This window comes from Pseudophryne corroboree, chromosome 6, assembly GCF_028390025.1.
Source record: "Pseudophryne corroboree isolate aPseCor3 chromosome 6, aPseCor3.hap2, whole genome shotgun sequence".
NCBI lineage: Eukaryota > Metazoa > Chordata > Amphibia > Anura > Myobatrachidae > Pseudophryne > Pseudophryne corroboree.
Genome location: NC_086449.1, coordinates 401,672,201 through 401,687,198, shown reverse-complemented (window position 1 = coordinate 401,687,198; position 14,998 = coordinate 401,672,201). Strand labels below are relative to the sequence as shown.

The window sequence follows — 14,998 nt, the reverse complement described above, 5'->3', positions numbered from 1 at the left end:
CCTGCTTGTGACTCATTCTGCTAGTGAAACTTTTTTATGGAAGTCCTGAGATGAATAACAAAGGTTGAGCTGCTGTATGTTGTTCTTGTGATGAGTCTTTGGCTCGTGTGTAGTATGAACCTATAGTATTTACCCATTATCTGTAAAAACAAGGATTAGGCTAGTAGTGGTCAATCTGAAGTGTTCAGGGCCACTTATGAGGCATAATACATTAAAGCTATGTTCATGTTATCTTTTTGTAAATATCCCTACATACATGGTATTGGATATGTTTATCTTTAATTATGGTATCGCAAACCTGCTGCAAATCAGATCTAGTGCATTTTTTATTTTTGTAGTAGCGTTAATTTTTTTCTTACTTTAGATTTCTTAACTGGTATATTTTTTTCAAATATTCTGATTCATTATCAATATTGACCCGTGATATTGTTTTGTTTAGCTACACAGAAGAATTTACAAAGGCATTCCCCTTCAGCTGCGAGGTCAAGTCTGGTCTCTAATATTGGATGTCCCAAAATTAAAAGATGAGAAAAAAGATCTTTACCTGGTAGGAAGTGAAAGTTTAATATATACATTGTTCAGTAATGGAATATACTTTATATCTGGATAAAGAACAAAAAATTAAAATTTCCTGTATTCAAGGCTCTTTACTTTACACTGGTGCTTTTCTAAATGGTGTTTAAATGAAAATTTTAAGCACAACTGTCATTCATCATCTCTGTGGGTGTGATGTGGAATAGGTGATCACTTGTTTTCCATTGTGTTTTTTGGTAGTATTGGCTCCTGTGTAATTTCCCCATACAAACCTACAGTAACAGATCACCTGATGCCCTTTTATTAAATGCTGATATCATGTACTACATCCAAGTGTATTGATATACATTTAATCTACAAAGTGATTCTGACCGTCCTGGACAGGGGAACATACAGTATCACTGAAAGAACTGGTCCATGGTCCCATTTCAGTTTCTGTCATATCGTATATAATAAATAGTGAGTGCTGCATTGAGCTTGCAATGCCTGTAGGAGGAGAACCCTTCACAGTATTTGGCTTAGGAGAGGGAAATTTGGAAATGTTGTGGGCAGACCTACTGTATCTCTGAAGCAGCAATGACTTTGATTGGCATCCATCAACCGTATAATAGATGTTTTGCTTACGGTCAAAAATGAACATACAGTAAGCTGAACAGCAACTTTCAGTCATTCTCCCAAATTACTTTCATATTAATGTTTTCCATCCAGTATTGCATTCAATGTGCATCTTTAATGCAGTCAGAAATTATTTTTTTCCTCTACTCTGTAGTGATATTTATATTTTCAGCTGCATATGGTCTTTTTGTTACTCATACTATAAGCCAGGTCCATTGAATGTGATTTGATTTTTAAGTGTATGAGCAGTTGTTTGATCTGTATAGATGTGCCTTGTACATTGCATTCTGCCTCTTATCTTAGGTTCTGAAACAGAAAGCGAGGCGCCTGTCACCTGACATCCGACAGATTGATTTGGATGTTAACCGAACATTTAGAGACAATATTATGTTCAGAGATAGATACGGAGTGAAGTAAGTATAGTTTCCTATGCATACATGCCATCCATTGACATTATTATTATTATTATTATTATTATCCTTTATTTAAAGCATTGTACTTGGCTTTATGGCAGAAGGATTTGTTAAGGATTATTTTGAACAAGTAGATGGACACCTACAGTATCATTACACTTGCTGTGTAACTGCTAAAGATATTGTTTTGTTGTCTACAACCTTTTAGAGCTTATTTCCAGCTGAACGCTTTCTAATAGCATGTATTAAATAATCTAACAAAAATTCAGTAGAATAGTGACAGTTTAGTCTACTTATGTGGACCAAATGTTCTTTGTTTAACTTTATCTTAAATGACAGTAAAAACTTGGATGCCTGCTGGCTAAAGTACTGATAGTCCTGCTTCTAGTCTGGAAAAACACACTGCCCTGTGGCATCCTGATTCCTACTGTATACGCTTAGTGCACCAGGAAGTAGATGTACTTTTGTTTATAAATAGGAACGGGGTTAAAAATATTTTCTACGTAATTCCATCTACTACCCTCCTGCAGAACATTGTACCCAAATGACTGCTTGTGAATGTATACTTGTGTAGGTAATTTCATCTACTACCCTCCTTCAGAACATTGCACCCAAATGACTGCTTGTTGAATATATACTTGTCTAGGTAATTCCATCTACTACCCTCCTACAGAACATTGCACCCAAATGACTGCTTGTGACTATATACTTGTCTCGGTATATTGAAAATGAGAGCTGCAGATTATCACTAGTGATTGCACTGAAATACTAATTAGCAATTTGGGTGATAAGAATTATAGTATTGCTATAGGCATAAGGCATCTGCTTTTATGTTAGATTGCTTATGTACATAATTGGTTGCTATTGATAAATTGGAATATTATCTCCTGAGTATAGGAGTGAGGGCATGACTGATAAATCTCAGTGGTTGGTATGTTAGCTTGTTTTCTTATTTTATTACTAGCCATTGCTGGGGGAGGGTTCATTGGAGTTTGGGTGTAATCGGTCTGTTCACATGCTTGGCCCATTACTTAAAGAGCATCAGGAAGGCTTGTGCCATTAGGCTTGTGTACATTAATTCAAAGAACATTATTCAAAGGATAACTACAAGTTTAAACATAATTTTGACGTTACACCGACGTTAAACAGAAGAAAAACAGAAGGACAACAATCAATTCACAATCTGGACCACTGAAGAACTGCTTTCAAACAAATGTGAGTCCAATTCCTCTACACATCAAACTACTCTAGTCTGAGTAACCCATACACTTATAACTTAAATCTGTGTTAGGAACGCCGCAAGACCTTTCCACTTCATCCACAACTACTCAAATGTATGTCTCTAGCTTACCAAAAACATCTGAATTCTCACCTATACCAATGTTATCTGTCTTTTTAAACTATGAAAAGACAGCCCCAATCTGCTCACTACAGTTCTCTCTTATGCAAACTCATGTATGTTTTTTGATGTAATGATTGGCTTGTAATTGGCATTGCATGTGTGGGAAAGTTGCACAGTGAAACCTAGTTTATTATTGCATGCTCTCTGGTGTTTACCTCCTTTGATCATTTGGTCATTTGTGGTCAGGTGTATTATATCTTTACATTTAGTGAGGCGTAGTCGTGGTGTAGAGGACAGATTGTGATTCCTGATTAGTAAATAAAAAAATACCAAACACTGAGCAACATCACCAAACAGGTAATTTCAACTTGAAACTTGTCATTTATTATGTACTGTCTGGACATGGCTACTAATAACAGATGCACAGACACAATTCTTAAAGCTATGTGTGCAATGCTAGGAGTTTAGGAGACAAAATTCCAGAGCTAATTGCAATAATGACAAGGGATAACCTGGATTTTGTGGCAATTACAGAGTCATGGTGCAATATCTTTGTTGGTGACACTGCAAATGGTATTGAATGGAAAGTATGCCTTTTTGCAGATGATACAAAGATATGCAACAGGGTAGACACACCGGGAGGGGTAAAACAAATGATTGATGACCTAGGTAGGCTTGAGAAATGGTCAAGAACGTGGCAACTACAGTTTAATGCTAAAAAAAAATGCAAAATCATGCACTTGGGTCTCAAAAACCCGAAGGCTAATTATGGTATCAAGGGTACTATAATGGAATCTACTGAGGAGGAAAGGGATTTAGGAGTCACAATTTGAAGTGACTTGAAGGCAGGAAAGCAATGAGAAAGGCAAGTCAGATGCTTTGTTGCATAGGGAGAGGAATCGGTAGCAGGAAAAAAGAAGTGATAATGCCACTGTATAGGTCATTGGTACGGCCCCATCTGAAATACTGTGTCCAGTTCTGGAGACCATATCTCCAGAAGGATATATATACAAAGAAGGGCAACTAAAATGGTGCATGGCCTACATCACAAAACTTACCCGGAAAGACTAAAAGATCTTAACATGTATAGTTTGGAGGAGAGAAGGGAAAGGGGGGACATGATAGAAACGTTCAAATATATCAAGGGTCTTAACAAAGTTCAGGAGAGAAACATTCTTCAAAGGAAGAGAAGTATTAGAACTCGAGGACATACACTGAGAATGGAGGGGGGGAGGTTCAGGGAAAATTTAAGGAAAAATTACTTCACATAAAGGGTAGTGGATAAGTGGAATAGCCTCCCATCAGAGGTGGTAGAGGCTAAGACTGTAGAGCAATTTAAACATGCTTGGGATAGGCATATGAATATCCTTACAAAGAATTAAGGTTCAATAAGGGTTGAGATTGCCTAAAGGATAAAAAAAAAAGGGGCAGACTAGATGGGCCAAGTGGTTCTTATCTGCCGTCAAATTCTATGTTTCTATGGGGTCAATTCAATTCAGTGAGCATTTGTCTTCAAATTCCTGACTTTTCAAACTCCTGTGCATCACGGGAATTTGATTGTCAGGAATGTGTTTTTTAGTCGGCAATTCAATTCAGAGAGGGATATTGTAATTAGTCTGACTTAAATATGAATGTCGGGAATTTGCAAACTCCCGGGAATTCAGTTATCAGGAATGTGGGGGGGGGGGGGTTTAGTCTTCACTTCACTTCAGGAAGGGATATTGTAATTAGTCTGACTAAAATATGCAAGTCGGGGAAGGGACAGGGAGGAGACTTATTTTCCCTCCTTTTACTCCCAGGAATGCAATGTTAAGGCAAGACTTTGGAGTAGAAGCCACAACCATTTTGGTACTGACATGAAAGGAATGGTAGCAGCAGTGGGAAGTAGTATACTTTTCTGTGGAAGTGTGGAAAAACATCAATCATCGCATTATAATATGACTTAATTGTCGTTGACACCAGTAGGGTAAGCTTGCTGGCACTGTGACAGCCAAAGGCAGGGAATCTCTAATAATCACACGTAACTGGGATTGGTTCAGGGCGGCTTGCTTGGCATCATCAATATGGAAGTGTAATGGTTGTAGATCTTAGGCAGTCGACTTTAGCCATGTTTTCTTTGGCATATCATTTACTATTTTCCATTCCTCCAGAATGTGTTACAGTATTTAGGCACTGGTTTGGTATTCTTTTAGGCTCCTTTGTGCAGACATGTCCAAACCACTTTAAACGCTGTCTTTTAATATAGGATTCAACTGTGTGTTGGTCTTTGCATAGATTTCGGATGTGTTCATTTCTCCGGGTCCATTAGTTTTTCTTGACGTATATTTCATAAGCACCTCATTTGGAAACATTCCTGTTAGGTCGTTTTTAAGTATTGCCATTATTCTAAACCATAAAGTAAATTTGTTCTAACTGATATGTTGAATACCCTAATTTTTGTGGCAATGGTAATGTCCTTTTGGTCCCAGAGTCCTTTTTTCAGAGGGGTATGCAGGGTGAGAGGTAGTGTACTGTGTGTGGGGATGGGAGTGTTGGTGGGATAATGAGGGGGCGGGATGTAGGGGGAGGTCATGTGACCGGCGGTCAAGAGACGGACGATCACATGACCTCCCCCTACATCCCGCCCCCTCACTATCCTGACGGTCGGCATGCCGACCAACAGGGACTATTCCCATTCGACCACAGGGCACCACCGAGCCCTCAGCGCAGCAAGCACAGAGAGCCCGCAAGGGGCTCGCTGCACTCGTCCCCCGCCAGGATTCCGCTGCCGGTATGCTGACCACTGGTCAGCCATTCCACACCCGAATGTTGGTTGAGAGGTAGGCATGCACAGGTGAAACGTGGATATTTCACTATGCAAATTGGTATGTACCCAACTCCAAATTACTTCCAAAGTTACAAAAATACTGACCTGCAGTACATTTGTCCATGCATATGTGTTTGCCCTTTTCACTTTGGGAATTGCTCCTGTGCAAATGTCTTATGTTCTCATATAGTAAATACTCAGGGGTCTCTGTGCACTAAGGTGGTCATTCTGAGTTGTTCGCTCGCTAGCAGTTTTTGCAGCCGTGCAAACGCTATGCCGCCTCCCACTGGGAGTGTATTTTAGCTTAGCAGAAGTGCGAACGAAAGGATCGCAGAGCAGCGGGAAACTGTTTTTGTGCAGTTTTAGAGTAGCTCAATACCTACTCAGCGCTTGCGATCACTTCAGACTGTTCAGTTCCTATTTTGACGTCACGAACACGCCCTGCGTTCGCCCAGCCACGCCTACGTTATTCCTGGCACGCCTGCGTTTTTCCGAACACTCTCTGAAAATGGTGAGTTGACACCCAGAAACGCCCTCTTCCTGTCAATCACTCTGCGGCCAGCAGCGCGACTGAAAAGCTTCGCTAGACCTTGTGTGTAACTACATAGTTCGTTGCAATAGTACGACGCGCGTGCACATTTCGCTGCATACGCAGAAGTGCCTTTTTTTCTCATCGCTGCAGAGCGAACGAAAGCAGCTAGCAATCAACTCGGAATGACCCCCTAAGAGTAGGTTGCTAATATGGTAGCATGAACTGCCGATCAACTGATTGTCCGACCTAGTGTACTGGGAGTGGGGTGCAGGGTAGTGGCTGTAGTATAGTGTTTGTGGGAATGGGGGTGCAAGATAGTGTGTGCGGGGAGGGGGATGCAGTGCAGGGTAGTGACGGATTATGCAGGGAAGGTAGTGAAGTAGTGTATTGGGTGAGAGGTAAGGGGGGTACTCATGGAGAGATCAGTGCTTTAAATTCTAAGCACTCTGACTAAATTGCTTAGAAGTTAAGCACGGATCTCTTTCGTGTGTACCCGCACAGCGATAGCGATGCGCGGCCCCACGCTTCACTATCGCCGGTGCTAGATTGAGCCTGCATGCACATCACTATCTAGCACATCACTCATTTCACCACTGGGTGACGTGAGCGACCCTCCCCACTCAGCACACATCTCTGGGGAAATCTCCCTGTGTGTATGGGGCTGTAGTGTACTGCAGGTGGGGACGGGAGTAGAGATTAGCAGCAGTACTGTAGTGTGTGCAGGGTGAGCGGTGTAGAGTAGCAGCAGTAGTAAAGTGTTTTCTCTGACGTCCTAGTGGATGCTGGGGACTCCGTAAGGACCATGGGGAATAGACGGCTCCGCAGGAGACTGGGCACATCTAAAGAAAGCTTTAGGACTATCTGGTGTGCACTGGCTCCTCCCCCTATGACCCTCCTCCAAGCCTCTGTTAGATTTCTGTGCCCGGCTGAGCTGGATGCACACTAGGGGCTCTCCTGAGCTCCTAGAAGAAAGTATAGTTTAGGTTTTTTATTTTCAGTGAGACCTGCTGGCAACAGGCTCACTGCAACGAGGGACTAAGGGGAGAAGAAGCGAACCTACCTAAGTGGTGGTAGCTTGGGCTTCTTAGGCTACTGGACACCATTAGCTCCAGAGGGATCGAACACAGGACCCGACCTCGTCGTCCGTTCTCGGAGCCGCGCCGCCGTCCCCCTTACAGAGCCAGAAACAAGAAGGTGGTCCGGAAAATCGGCGGCTGAAGACTTCTGTCTTCTCCAAGGTAGCGCACAGCACTGCAGCTGTGCGCCATTGCTCCTCATGCACACCACACACTGCGGTCACTGATGGGTGCAGGGCGCTGGGGGGGGGCGCCCTGAGCAGCAATAATAACACCTTGGCTGGCAAAACTAACACCATATATAGCCCCAGAGGCTATATAGGTGTATATTAACCCCTGCCAGAAACGATAAAATAGCGGGAGAAAGCCCGCCGAAAAAGGTGCGGAGCCAACTCCCTCAGCACACTGGCGCCATTATTCCCTCGCAGCTTCGCTGGAAGGAAGCTCCCTGGCTCTCCCCTGCAGTCCTGCACTACAGAAAGGGTAAAAAAGAGTGGGGGGGCACAATTTAGGCGCAGTATATATATATATATTATAGGCAGCTATAGGGGAAAACACTCTGTATAGTGATATCCCTGTGTTATATAGCGCCCTGGTGTGTGCTGGCATACTCTCCCTCTGTCTCCCCAAAGGGCTTTGTGGGGTCCTGTCCTCTGTAAGAGCATTCCCTGTGTGTCTGCTGTGTGTCGGTACTGCTGTATCGACATGTATGATGAGGATAATGATGTGGAGGCAGAGCAAATGCCTGTGAATGTGATGTCACCCCCTGCGGGGTCGACACCAGTGTGGATGGACTTATGGAAGGAATTACGTGACAGTGTCAGCTCCTTACATAAAAGGTTTGACGACATAGGACAGCCGGCTACTCAGCTTGTGCCTGTCCAAGCGTCTCAAATGTCATCAGGGGCTATAAAACGCCCGCTACCTCAGTGTCGGGTCCGGGTGTTTTTGTGAATCCGTTAACCCGGGACCAACCACAGGTGTAGGTGCTGGGCTATGAAGAAAGCAGGGAGGACGAAGAAAGTTCCGATTCATATATTTATTCAAAATAACAATTCAGTAAAGAGTTAACTGACAAGTTGTTAATCATCATATTATACTGAAGTATTGCAGGAATAATATGCAAGAGAAAACTCAAAAATACATAAAAGAAATGTTCATGGAAACATATGCAAAACAAGCTGATGAATAAATGTTGGATTGTCCAAATATAAACGAGCTTTGATGCTGAACTGCAGAATATGATTAACTGGATAATGCAGACATGAAGAGATAACTGTAAGGATTTGCAATGGAGTCTTGAGAGTTAACTGAGAGACTGTGAAGAATTATCCTTGTTATGACAACATAGCAAATATAAACAAGCTTTGATGCTGAACTGCAGAATGTTATTAACTGGATAATGCAGACATGAAGAGATAACTGTAAGGATTTGCAATGGAGTTTTGAGAGTTAACTGAGAGACTGAAGAATTATCCTTGTTATGACAACATAGCAAATATAAACCAGCTTTGATGCTGAACTGCAGATTGTGTTTAACTGGTTAATGCAGACATGGAGAATTAACTGTAAGAATTGGCAATGGAGCTTTGAGAGTTAACTGAGAGACTGTGATGAATTATCCTTGTAATGACAACATAGCAAATAAAAGTACTGAATTGGGTTACTTGCGGGTTCCGGAGATCACTGTGAAACTGTAGTAGAAGACAAGGTGATGAATGGGTTAAATGCAGAGTTGAACAAACGAACAGCTGAGAGAAACAGAATCCTCCAGACTTTGAATGATAGGCAGACTGACAAGGTAACCTCATGCAGGACACTGGGAATCCAACTATTTCCAATAGGAGTGCAATTAACTGACAGCACAGCAGAGAGCCGGTGGATCTTTCAGCAGTGAAGGCTGCAGACGGACCTCTGGGAACGGAGGCGATATCTGGACCACGGGAATCACACAGGAATGCACGGAGAGAGCTCAGAGCTAGAGCACAGCTTTGATACAACAAAGCACTGGCCCAGAGTAACATAATCCCAGCCTACTTAAAGGCAGCACAAGCACGGGATTGGCTTACACCTGCCCACAGGTGTTTTCACAAGTGCTCTGTATTAGCTATTTGGTCTCCAATATGGCCACCTCCTATACAGCAGACACACCGCAGTGCCTTAGGCCATTTGGTCCCCGCACTCACAGTTCCCAGACTCTGCATTACCTGTGCCATTGATCACGCCGTGTCCCCACACGGGCGCACAGCACCGCGAGCAACCGCACTGGCAACGGATGAACCCCAGAACCCGCAGAGGTAAGAGACCGGTTCGTGACAGTACCCCCTCCTCTAAGGGTGGTCTCCGAACACCTTTGAACCTTATCAGGATTTTTGGAGAAGTATTTCTGTACCAGTCTTGGAGCATGAACATCTTCAGAGAAAACCCAGGATCTTTCCTCTGGACCGTAACCCTTCCAGTCGACCAGAAACTGTAAACGTCCATATCGGGAACGTGAGTCCACAATCTCTTTAACTTCAAATTCCTCATTCTGCAAAGAGTGAACTTTAGGAGATTTGGACTGGGTAGTACGGAACTTATTGAGAATCAAAGGCTTCAGTAAAGATGTATGAAAGGCGTTAGGAATTCTCAAAGACGGTGGCAACTTGACTTTGTATGACACAGGGTTGAGTACCTTAACAATGGGAAATGGACCAATAAACTTGGGAGCAAATTTCTTAGAAGGAACTTTGAACTTGAGATTGCGCGTAGAAATCCAAACTTGGTCTCCCACTTTGTAACTCGGTACAGCTTTGCGTTTTCTATCTGCAAAAGATTTATAACGAGCGGAAGTTTTGACCAAGGACTTACGTACACAACTCCAGATGCTAGATAGACGTTGAAGCTCTTGATCTGCTGCTGGAACCTCTAGGGCTGGCAATGGATGAAACTGGTGGAGAACTTCTTGGACTCTTATGTTGGGCACATTTAGGACATGCTGCTATAAACTCTTGGACATCGGCTTTGAGACGTGGCCACCAATAAGACTGTTAAATAAATTTGAGAGTCTTTAGAACCCCAGGATGACCCATGAAGGAAGAGGAGTGAGCCCAGGTAAGCAGCCGTTTTCGAAGACTTGTGGCGACAAAGGTCTTGCCAGGCGGAGGAACTGGAGAGGTTCGAGTCATTAAGAAGGACGTAGGATTCACAATGGCTTGATTCGTGGTAGCATCATTTAATTCAGAAGAAGCAAAGGACCGGGAAAGGGCATCTGCCTTTTTGTTCTGAGACCCTGGACGATAGGTGAGTTTGAAATCAAATCGTGAGAAGAAAAGCGCCCATCGAGCTTGTCGTGGATTCAAACACTGAGCTGACTGCAGATACAGAAGATTCTTATGATCAGTATAAACTGTAATGCGATGTTGAGCTCCTTCTAGAAGGTATCTCCACTCCTCAAATGCCAACTTGATGGCAAGTAACTCTTGCTCACCGATTGCATAATTACGTTCTGCCGGGAGGAACTTACGGGAGAAATATCCGCAGGGATGGACCTTTTTATCTTCAAAGACTTGTGACAACACAGCTCCTACTGCTTCTGTAGATGCATGCACCTCTAGTAGAAAGGGACGATTCAAATCAGGCTGTCGAAGAATGGGGGCTGACACAAAGGCTTGCTTTAAATCAGAGAAGGCTTTGATTGCTTCAGAAGACCAGTTCGTAGGATTTGCTCCCTTGCGAGTTAGGGCTATGATAGGAGCAGCTAACTTAGAATAATTCTTAATGAATCTCCTATAGAAATTAGCAAAGCCAAGAAATCGCTGAATCCCCTTGAGAGTTGTAGGAGTGGACCAATCCCGGATAGCTCGCGTCTCTGGGATGGATAGCGGATGAATTTGTCCCCTAGGAGGGGTCTTGCCCGGAACCAGGACGACTGGGCAGTCCCATTCACGATGAGGAGGTAGAGAGTCTGCTGCTTGCTTACTGGAAACATCCGCAAGGGATTGATACACCGGAGGTAGATCGGAAAGGCTAATTGACCGAAGAGGTACAATTGTAGCTACACAGTCCTTGGTACAAGATTTACCCCATGAAAGGACTTCCATGGTTTGCCAATTAAGTTGAGGATTATGTTTCTGCAGCCAAGGTAAACCAAGTATCACATCTTGAGAGGCTTTGGGAATCACGTAGAAGGAGAGGTATTCGGAATGGAGCTCACCAACTTTCATCTTGAGACATACGGTTCGATGAGTAATTATACCATCTGGAATTCGACTTCCATCCACTGCTGTAACAGCAACTGCTGCTTCCAGGGGCATGGTTTGAACTTTAGACCGTATGACAAAGGCTGAGGAGATGAAGTTCTTGGCTGCCCCGGAATCTAGGAGGGCTGAAACTTTCACTGTAGAACTTGGAACTTCTAATTGAATAGACAAGGTTGGCTCTTTCCCAGAACGTGATTCTAAAGTAACTCCTAGCTTAACCTCTCTTGAATAAGCTAGGAGGCGAGAGTTTCCCGGTCGGAGTTTGCCGAATTTAACTAAATGTTCGGAGGACCCACAGTACATGCAGAGGTTACCCTGTCGACGACGAAGTCGTTCCTCCTCTGTGAGGCGAGAGTGCCCAATCTGCATAGGTTCTTCAGTCATTACTGGAGACTGTGATGAAGAATCTTGTCGAGGTCTAGGATGATCACGTGGACTGGATCGCTCTGCCCTGGATTTCTCTAAACATCGCTCCCTGTAACGTAGATCAAGTTTGTTACAGAGAGAAATCAATTCATCCAGTTTAATTGGCACATCCCGGATAGTTAAATCATCCTTGATTCTTTCTGAAAGTCCATTCCAAAACGCGGCGATCAGGGCCTCCTCATTCCAGTTTAACTCTGAAGACAACGTGCGAAACTGAATAATATATTGACTGACAGGACGTAAACCTTGACGTAGACGGAGAATCTCCAAGGATGCTGTGGTGGTCCTGCCTGGTTCGTCAAAGATTCTCCGAAAGGAAGATACAAACTCTTTGTAATTAGAGAGGATAGGATCACCTCTCTCCCATAATGGTGATGCCCACTCCAGAGCCTGACCGGAGAGGAGGGCAATAATATATGCAACCTTAGAACGAGCTGATGGGAAACTGGCAGACATCAGTTCAAACTGGATTTCGCATTGATTCAGGAATCCTCTGCAAAGTTTTGGAGTTCCGTCAAACTTACTCGGAGAGGGTAACTGCAAGCGGGACGTAGGCAGCGTCACAGGAGAAGCTGTAGTGGTAACTGGGACATCTGGGGTTGGAATCTGGACTTGGAACGTTTTAATAGCCGTATGAAGAGTCTCTAAACGGTCTGCCATAGTTTGCATAAACTGCACTATTTGTGTCTGTATAGACTCCTGGTTTTCCAGACGGGAAAGGATATCTGACGTAGCACCGCCTCCTGCGAATTGGTCACTTGACGGATCCATGTGGCCAGTGCTTACTGTCAGGTCCGGGTGTTTTTGTGAATCCGTTAACCCGGGACCAACCACAGGTGTAGGTGCTGGGCTATGAAGAAAGCAGGGAGGACGAAGAAAGTTCCGATTCATATATTTATTCAAAATAACAATTCAGTAAAGAGTTAACTGACAAGTTGTTAATCATCATATTATACTGAAGTATTGCAGGAATAATATGCAAGAGAAAACTCAAAAATACATAAAAGAAATGTTCATGGAAACATATGCAAAACAAGCTGATGAATAAATGTTGGATTGTCCAAATATAAACGAGCTTTGATGCTGAACTGCAGAATATGATTAACTGGATAATGCAGACATGAAGAGATAACTGTAAGGATTTGCAATGGAGTCTTGAGAGTTAACTGAGAGACTGTGAAGAATTATCCTTGTTATGACAACATAGCAAATATAAACAAGCTTTGATGCTGAACTGCAGATTGTGTTTAACTGGTTAATGCAGACATGGAGAATTAACTGTAAGAATTGGCAATGGAGCTTTGAGAGTTAACTGAGAGACTGTGATGAATTATCCTTGTAATGACAACATAGCAAATAAAAGTACTGAATTGGGTTACTTGCGGGTTCCGGAGATCACTGTGAAACTGTAGTAGAAGACAAGGTGATGAATGGGTTAAATGCAGAGTTGAACAAACGAACAGCTGAGAGAAACAGAATCCTCCAGACTTTGAATGATAGGCAGACTGACAAGGTAACCTCATGCAGGACACTGGGAATCCAACTATTTCCAATAGGAGTGCAATTAACTGACAGCACAGCAGAGAGCCGGTGGATCTTTCAGCAGTGAAGGCTGCAGACGGACCTCTGGGAACGGAGGCGATATCTGGACCACGGGAATCACACAGGAATGCACGGAGAGAGCTCAGAGCTAGAGCACAGCTTTGATACAACAAAGCACTGGCCCAGAGTAACATAATCCCAGCCTACTTAAAGGCAGCACAAGCACGGGATTGGCTTACACCTGCCCACAGGTGTTTTCACAAGTGCTCTGTATTAGCTATTTGGTCTCCAACATGGCCACCTCCTATACAGCAGACACACCGCAGTGCCTTAGGCCATTTGGTCCCCGCACTCACAGTTCCCAGACTCTGCATTACCTGTGCCATTGATCACGCCGTGTCCCCACACGGGCGCACAGCACCGCGAGCAACCGCACTGGCAACGGATGAACCCCAGAACCCGCAGAGGTAAGAGACCGGTTCGTGACACTCAGATGACAGATACAGATGTCGACACGGATACCGACTCCAGTGTCGACGATGATGAGACGAGTGTACCCTCCAATGGATCCACCCGTTATATGATTGAGGCTATGAAAAATGTATTATACATTTCTGATGATACCCCAGGTACCACAAAAAAAGGGTATTATGTTTGGTGAGAAAAAACTACCAGTAGTTTTTCCTGCATCTGACGAATTAAATGAGGTGTGTGAGGAAGCGTGGACTTCCCCAGATAAGAAATTGATCATTTCTAAACGGTTAATGGCTGAGGATAGGTCACGCTGGGAAACACCCCCTAGGGTAGATAAAGCGCTGACACGCTTATCAAAGAAGGTGGCACTACCGTCTCCGGATACGGCCGCCCTAAAAGAACCTGCTGATAGAAAGCTGGAAAGTACCCTAAAAGCTATATACACACACACTGGCATTATATTGAGACCCGCTATTGCATCAGCTTGGATGTGCAGTGCTGCTGCTGCGTGGTCAGACTCCCTGTCGGAAAACATTGATACCATGGATAGGGACAATATTTTGCTAACGATTGACCATATAAAAGACGCGGTCTTATACATGCGTGATGCACAGAGGGATATTTGCCGGCTGGCATCAAAAATAAGCGCTATGTCCATTGCCGCCAGACGGGGGTTATGGACTAGGCAATGGTCAGGTGATGCCGACTCCAAGCGGCACATGGAAGTTTTACCCTATAAAGGGGTGGAACTTTTTGGGGAAGGTCTTTCAGACCTCGTTTCCACAGCTACTGCTGGGAAATCGACTTTTTTGCCACAGGCTACCCCACAGCAAAAGAAAGCACCGTATTATCAGGTACAGTCCTTTCGGCCCCAGAAAAATAAGCGGGCTAGAGGCTCATCCTTTCTGCCAAGGGGCAGAGGAAAGGGGAAAAAGCTGCAGCACACAGCTAGTTCCCAGGAGCAGAAGTCCTCCCCTGCGTCCGGTAAGTCCACAGC

The 14,998-nt window shown here is 43.9% G+C and overlaps 1 protein-coding gene across 3 annotated transcripts in view; it reads left to right on the top strand.

Annotated features, from left to right (window-relative positions):
- Window positions 1-14,998, top strand: part of USP6NL (USP6 N-terminal like) — a 427,089-nt gene that overhangs the window by 308,554 nt on the left and 103,537 nt on the right. For all 3 annotated transcript variants that reach the window (XM_063926864.1, XM_063926863.1, XM_063926865.1), the window contains exons 6-7: window positions 440-547; window positions 1,453-1,562. In XM_063926864.1, coding sequence (XP_063782934.1) covers window positions 440-547; window positions 1,453-1,562 — 218 coding nt within the window. The remainder of the gene's footprint in view (window positions 1-439; window positions 548-1,452; window positions 1,563-14,998) is intronic.